The 6,935-nt window shown below is 42.0% G+C and overlaps 2 protein-coding genes across 3 annotated transcripts in view; one reads left to right on the top strand and one right to left on the bottom strand.

Moving 5' to 3' along the window:
- Positions 1-3,154, bottom strand: LOC129423720 (dnaJ homolog subfamily B member 5). The gene is made up of 4 exons (XM_055180142.2): positions 2,729-3,154; positions 2,078-2,324; positions 1,428-1,936; positions 1-656 (listed from the first exon to the last, which is right to left on the bottom strand). Exons 1-4 carry the CDS (start codon positions 2,819-2,821, stop codon positions 423-425), a joined length of 1,083 nt encoding a protein of 360 aa, XP_055036117.1. The 5' UTR covers positions 2,822-3,154; the 3' UTR covers positions 1-422.
- A 1,053-nt stretch (positions 3,155-4,207) lies between these two features.
- haus1 (HAUS augmin-like complex, subunit 1) overlaps positions 4,208-6,935 on the top strand; it is a 54,843-nt gene continuing 52,115 nt past the window's right edge. Inside the window, exons 1-3 of one of the 2 annotated variants that reach the window (XM_073871566.1) lie at positions 4,208-4,796; positions 5,585-5,636; positions 5,838-5,908. The gene's annotated coding sequence lies outside the window, so the exon portion shown is untranslated. The remainder of the gene's footprint in view (positions 4,797-5,584; positions 5,637-5,837; positions 5,909-6,935) is intronic. The other variant, XM_073871567.1, reaches the window with a different exon arrangement.

The raw sequence follows: 6,935 nt of genomic DNA, 5'->3' as shown, positions 1-6,935 counted from the left end.
GTCATTTCAATAATAAAACTTTATTTTTCCATATAAAACATGCATTCATCTTACATAGCAGGTTATATATTAGAAATTCACATCATTTCTGTATAATCTTTACAAATAATTCATTGGAACATGACACGGGAATCTCTCATAGAGACTAAATCACTGACAGTTCTGTACGCAAGTACAAGGTTGTCATGGATAAAGAAGTATCTTAACACTTCAGAGTACACTTTCAGAGAAATGCAGATGTGTGTGCAGTCAGTGTATACATTTTGTCCGCATGAATTACACTTCTACAGGTATTACATACCTACGTGTAAATGCATTGTGCGAGTCACACTTCTGTGTGTGCGTGTCGGACGTGTGTGCCTCACAGAGACAAACGGCTGACGTTACATCCGTCAGTGAAGTTAAGTGTGCGTGCTCAGTAGTTAACACTGTGCCAAGCTGTGCTTGATGATCTCTTTGCTACTCGGTGGAATGCGATCGGGGAAAACCACTTGAAACTCCACCAGCAGGTCACCGCGCTGGGCGGGGTTTTTCGCTCTGGGTAGCCCCTCCCCTATAAGGCGCCTCACTGATCCTGGCCTTATGACATCACTGCATGGGAGGGGCTTGGTCTGTCCATCGAGGGTTGGGACGTTAACTGTGCATCCACAGAGAGCCTGAAATGAAACAAAAAAGGAAACGTTGTGTTAAATACATATATCGCTTTCAGCTATACAGTTATATAACAGGCTATTATATGTTCTGGGGTCTAATTCACTTGTGCATCTAATGTGGTTTTGTTTTATATAATGCATGCATCTATTATGAGCTGAATGCGGGGGGAATATAAGCCAGACAGATTGAACCTCGCTGTTATGCAAGAGCAGAAAAGAGCTGCCAATCGCTCCCATTTTTCAACGTTGCTACAGTCTGCGGGGGACGAGAGGACGTGCGTGGGAAGAGAAAGATGAAGTGGATGTGGAAAATGAGCTTTGTTTCGAAAGTGAGAATGGAAATCTAAGTACAGTTTGTTAGAAGGATCTAGAAAGCAGGATGGCTAATAATAAATAATGCAAATCTATATAGGAATGACCAATAACTTTACAAAGACGTGTACTAGTATAGGTATGATATATGAGTATGTATGGTCCATTATTAGATATAATGGATATATATCAATAGCTTAAAGATAAAGCAGAATGATGAGGGAGTTCTGTTGAGCAGACGAGGAGATGATGACTGTATGTGTGTGAGACGATGCCGAGTGCCGAGGAGGAAGAAGAGGGAGGTGGTGGTGTGAGAGAAGGGAGGAGTGTGTGTGAGCTCAGGCTGCGGGGGAGTGATGCTAAATTTAGATACTGCTCTCTGCAGAAGCTTATTGAGTCCCAGAGACTGCGAGGGAACATTTCGTACCACACACACATAAACAACACACATACACATCTCACCTCTCGCAGCGTGATGATGGAGGTGTACACGATATGCGAGCCGTCTCGTCTGAAGTGGGCGTGCTGCTTCTCTTTAATAACGAAGGCCAGGTCGTTAGGGGTGTGGCCTAGCATCTGATGCCCCTCTTTGGGAAAGGTGATTCTGGTTCCCTCCTTCCATCCCTTCTGCACCTCGACATCGAACACACGTTCTTCTGGCCTCACCGTGTGCTTGTCCGTCTGACGAAGGCGTGTCACTTTGACGCGCTTCGTCACGCCCATAAGAATGTCTTCTAGGGAGACGAGGAGATCGTGGACCTCGGGCCCGGCCGACGGCTTGAGCCCGGACTTGTTTCCGTGGTGACGGCTGAGGTGGGGAAGGGGGTTTCGAAGGAACGGGTTAAAGAGGTCATCGTCGGAGTCGAGATCAAAGTTGAAGAACATGCGCCAGGCGTGGCCGTCGGCTTTCGATGCGCTTTGGGCGGGGTCGGTTTTGGTTCCGGTGGTAGCCACGCCTCCTTTGGTCAAACCTGGAGAAGAGGAATAAGACCATTAGGAAAAAAATCCAAGTGTGCACATTCTGCACATCCAAGTGTGCTTTCTATGTATTTTACCATCCCAAATCATTCAGTACAAACACTAAAATATTTTTGTTCTGGCTTAATTCTCACCTTGCTGATCATAGATGCTGCGTTTCTCTGGGTCTGTCAGAACATCGTAAGCTTGTGCAATCTGTTTGAATTTGTCCTCGGCGTCTGCGTCTGGGTTCTTGTCAGGGTGGTAACGGAGTGCCAGACGCTTGTACGCCCGTCTGATCTCCTCCTCATTAGAGTCACTTGGAACGCCAAGCACAGAGTAGAAATCCACACATTCTGGTGAGGACGGGGGACTCAACTCCTCAGGCTCCTCTCGCACCTCCTGCACACATACACAAATGAAAGAAGTTTAGTATAATCTGTTCTTGTCAGTTTAGGTAGATATGTGTCTAACTTGGGCATCGATTAAGCAGTCGATCAATTCTTACATTTTATTATTTTGATACAATTCTTAAATCTTGGCAGAGATTGCAAACATTTAATTGAACCAAAGGTTTGCCATCTGTGCCCAGATGTAAAAAAAACTCTAAAGTTTATCTTTACCCAAAACTGATTGTATAGAAAATAAAAAATAAATGTGCTTGCACAAAAAGTGGTATTTTGAAAGTACAAGAAATCTCTATTCTTCACTATACATGCATTCTCAAAGTACAAAGTGTTTGTGTATAAATAATAAAGTGGAGCACAGATGCACATTTAAGTTAAATTTGACGGCCATCATCTCACCTCTGGGGTCCATCCCTCCTCTCCGTGGATAACTCGCACTTTACACTTGACATTCTTGTGTTTGACGCCGAACTGAGTCCAGATGAGAACCATGGTGCTGATGCTGAGTGAGATCCGAGATGCGCGCGCTCTGCACTTGCTGTTTGCTGCATCTTCCTGCCGGTCTCCTCGCGCTTATATACCCGAGCTCTACACACAGCGCCCACGCTGCGTGACCGAGCTTCCCCGAGTACGCCCATTTCCACGTACACGACAGGGAATACCGCGTGCCCACCAATCCACTCTCGAAGCTCTTGCTGGAAGGAATGAGCATCACGCGGATGTAGCAGCCCATCTGTCCATGTGGAGGAGCGCTTCCGGAATTCACAATCAGTCTCCATCCCTACCTCCTTCCTGACTGCCTAAATTCGGCACTGTTACACATTGTTCTTTTGCAATGTCTGCCAGGTTTTTGGATGAGAAGTTGTGAATGAGAACGGATTTTCGCAATGAACGGTATGAATGAAAAAATAGAGGAATACGGGGAAATTATTGCGTACGTTTTGAAACTAAAGCGCGAAATTATCATTCACATTTCACCTATTTTTAGATCCGGCTACTGCGGGGGTAACACAAGACCAGCATGCCAATGGGCATCACCATGAATTTCCAGCATTTATTATTGTTTTTTATTATAATATTTACATTACAAGGCTTACATTAATATTTATGTTTGACATTTTTTTAACAAAATGTAGATGACTATAATTAAACACTACATAATCTATAACAGTGGTATCCAAAATGGTGCCCGCACGGAGTCCACCAAAGCGCTATTAATAGCATCAATTTAAATATTTATTTATTATTTTTTATAGCTCGGCTTCTTTATGTATTTTAACATTTTAAACAATTATAAAACATTTCAACGAGTAAATTAATATAAAATGAACAAGTAAAAGAAAACGGTTTTAAGTAGACTACATTTAAAATGGCTCTCCAGATTGTTTTATCCATTGTGGTAGCCCTTGCTCATAAAAAGTTTGGAGACCCCTGATCTATAATAATAAGCAAGAGTACCAATAAGGTGAATTTAGGTAGATTTTGACACTTTTTGACTTTGATTAATATTTGATGTTTGTACGTCTTGCTAATTCACATATGTACGCTTTAAAGTCTCTCTGTGTCAGAGTGAAGCTAAACAAATGAAGAAAATGCCGCTTCACCCACACATGCAATTAATCATAATTATCGTGTGCTTGTCAACGCTGGTGGCTTCTGTACTAATAGTTTTATGCTTGTCAAAGTGGCAATTCAATGTTCCATCTCTCCACGGGCGTAAAAAATCAATTTGGCATCCATGAGAGCGCGTTCACAGACTGTCCTCACGGTTACCGCGCTTTTAACGCGGCCGTGGGGAATGTCGCATTACGCAATAAGTGCAGGTGAATTGGCGCGCATATCTCGGTACATAAATGGCCATGTTTCCTCAGTCTCGTGCGATGAGCCAATCACGTACGAAAGATGCTTTAGGATTCCCGCTGCTACCGGAATATTGGACAAATTTGGTGATGTGTGGTGTGTAGTTGTCTCTTTATAGAAACGTCAGGAAAATCTTTTAGTCAGATTTCCTCCATTTTGAAAAAGAAACGGAGATGAGCAGATACCGAGCTGAACTGTACGAACGACACGAGCTCGAAATCTGTCATGATTGACCGCGGCCGGACACAAAAGATGAAAGTGAGGTGCGTGTCGCGTCGTGTCAGTGTTTGTGAGGAGGACATTGAGGGAACACTGTGTTAGCTCGGCGTCGGGGACACCGAGGGAACATTGCGCTTCTGCAGTAAAACTCTCGGTAGGGGCTCTTGAAAAGTCGTGATCTCGCGGATTTCATAATAACGCGCGGCGCGTGACCGCCGAATGTCCAACTGTGCTTCGTAATTTGCGCGCCGTGGTGCCGAGATCTGTTATTCGCGCGCGGAGAGAATGACCGTTATTAGCGTCGACTGAGGGCTCATTTAATCCCTGGACAAATTAGAGTACATCTACCACACCAGGTCCAAACGATTAAACAAAACAAAGATGTCCAGTAAGTTTTACTTAAAACGATAAATATCTTTTTTAGTGGTCCTATAGATTTGAACAACAACGTGACCAAATGTTCATGATATTTTATTTCTTGAGAAAAAAAGCACACTAACCGATAACAATGAATGCAAGTGGTTTGGGATAAAAAGCGAAATTGGGATAATAAATGTTATTTTAATGGAGTTGCTAGGGGCTTTTGTGTGGTTGCTAGGGTTAAAAGCACACCCAAAGGTCTCTATTCAATTCTGGTCCATAGATGTCATTGCTTCATCGCAAATTTATCAAAAGGTAAAATAAATCTGATCAATGTTATGTGCTAATATTGTTCGTGTAACATTGTGTTAATATTACAAAATGTCATGGGTTTGAATCCAGTCAACACTTAAGCTGAAAAATCTATGCATTGTAATGTAAGTCGCTTTGAATAAAAGCGTCTGATAAATGTAAGTGCAGTAATTATAGTAATCCTTGCCTAACAAACAAACAATAATAGCAGCAGCAGCACAAAAGGTCATGGGTTTGAATCCAGTCAACACTTATGCTGAAAATGTTATGCATTGTAATGCACTGTAAGTTGCTTTGAATAAAAGCATCTGCAGAATGCACAAATGTAAGTATGCAGTAATAATAGTGATGCTTGCCTAACAAACACACAAACAACACTAATAAAAATGCATATTAATTCACAATCACATAAAGGTATTTTTTGTAAACATGGTAACCATACAGTACAATTATATACTAATATATAAGTAATATTTCTATCTAACCATTACCATGTGTGTGTAGGTGTGTGTGTATTGTAGGAAAAAGTGGTGTTGCAGAGGAGTGACATTCACAGGTACGGTTCTTCCTTTATCACTTTGTTTTTCTGCACTCGTTTTTCGCCCGTCGCTCCTCTCAGTGGGTGACACCATAAAGGTTGGAGGGGTGATTCATAATGAGTAAAGTGGTATTTGACAGCACTTCTCACTTCACTTCCATCTCTCAAGTGGGATTCATTTAGTTGTGTAACACCATTCATAATCATCTGCTTTAACAGTGCATTCAAACAAGAGATGAAGACAGACAGCCAGAACAAATTTATATTCAGATGGAGGATGGTGACATGAGGTAAGGCAGAGAAGGGAGAGCACAGAGAACACAGCATCATTCTATTAATAGCACAAAACATTTTTCAATGAACTTAGTGCCATACTGCCATCTGCTGGACTTTTCCAAATGTTCAATGAGGAACACTTTATCCCCAAGTCTTATAAAACTGCTTCAACAGACAGGAGGAATGTGCAGAGGCACAACGTGCTGAGGTTAGCAGGAGAAAAGAGCGAAAACAGCAGGAACTCTCGCTGTTAACTCGCCCGAGCACTAATACAGAGAAAACATGTGACCTATACTGCAATTCACTCTGTCTATTAAAGGTAAAATAGAAGAACCATTTTTGGTCTCTTAAAAAAATCATTGAGTCAAAGGTTCTTAGAAGAACCATTTGTTTCATACCTTTAAATAATCCGAAGAACCCTTTTCACTACAATATGTCTTTTTTGAAACAGAAAGGTGGAACAATTCAGCAATTCAAAATGGTTCTACTATGGCTTCGTGGAGCACCTTTATGGCGCACTCATACCATCCTAACCCGAGCGCGATTGTGAATTCCTCCCACACACTGTACTTTGACAGATCCGAGCCCGGGCACGCTTTCGTCATTAGGATGTGATTGTTTTTAAAGAAAACAAGTAAGAGCTCCTATTACGTTGCTAAAAACAATGTTATTTTGCACGTGGTTTATGGTTAAAGGGACAGTAAGTAGGATTTTTTGTGTTTTATTCATCAAAATCAATGTCTTTATTTCTAAATATGTCCTCATTGGTGTCAAATGACTCTGCCAATGATCTGACTTTTCTTTGTAAGCTTAGAATTTCTTCTCTTTACTTACATAGAATGGGTAAGTCCAAGGAGGCTTCCATGTTGTTTCGCCATACTGATAAATTATTATAGCGGAGAGGGACAAAAGCACTAGCCTACCAACGCGTTTTCGTTCAGGACACATGAACCAGCCGAAATGGACAAGGAGATCAGTGAGTACGTAACGGCTACCGTAGTTGCAACACGCATTTGGAATAGCGAGGCGCTAGATAGGGCT

This window comes from Misgurnus anguillicaudatus, chromosome 9 (genome assembly GCF_027580225.2).
Source record: "Misgurnus anguillicaudatus chromosome 9, ASM2758022v2, whole genome shotgun sequence".
In the NCBI taxonomy this organism is placed as follows: domain Eukaryota; kingdom Metazoa; phylum Chordata; class Actinopteri; order Cypriniformes; family Cobitidae; genus Misgurnus; species Misgurnus anguillicaudatus.
This window is presented reverse-complemented; position numbering and strand designations above follow the sequence as displayed.

Bases quoted from the DNA above. Each gene is read 5' to 3' on its own strand.
- LOC129423720 (XM_055180142.2), bottom strand. From the start codon at position 2,821: ATGGTTCTCATCTGGACTCAGTTCGGCGTCAAACACAAGAATGTCAAG. The intron at 2,325-2,728 runs GTGAGATGATGG...GTATGTGTGCAG, and splicing joins AGGAGGGATGGACCCCAGAG to GAGGTGCGAGAGGAGCCTGA. The intron at 657-1,427 runs GTGAGATGTGTA...GTTTCATTTCAG, and splicing joins CCATCATCACGCTGCGAGAG to GCTCTCTGTGGATGCACAGT.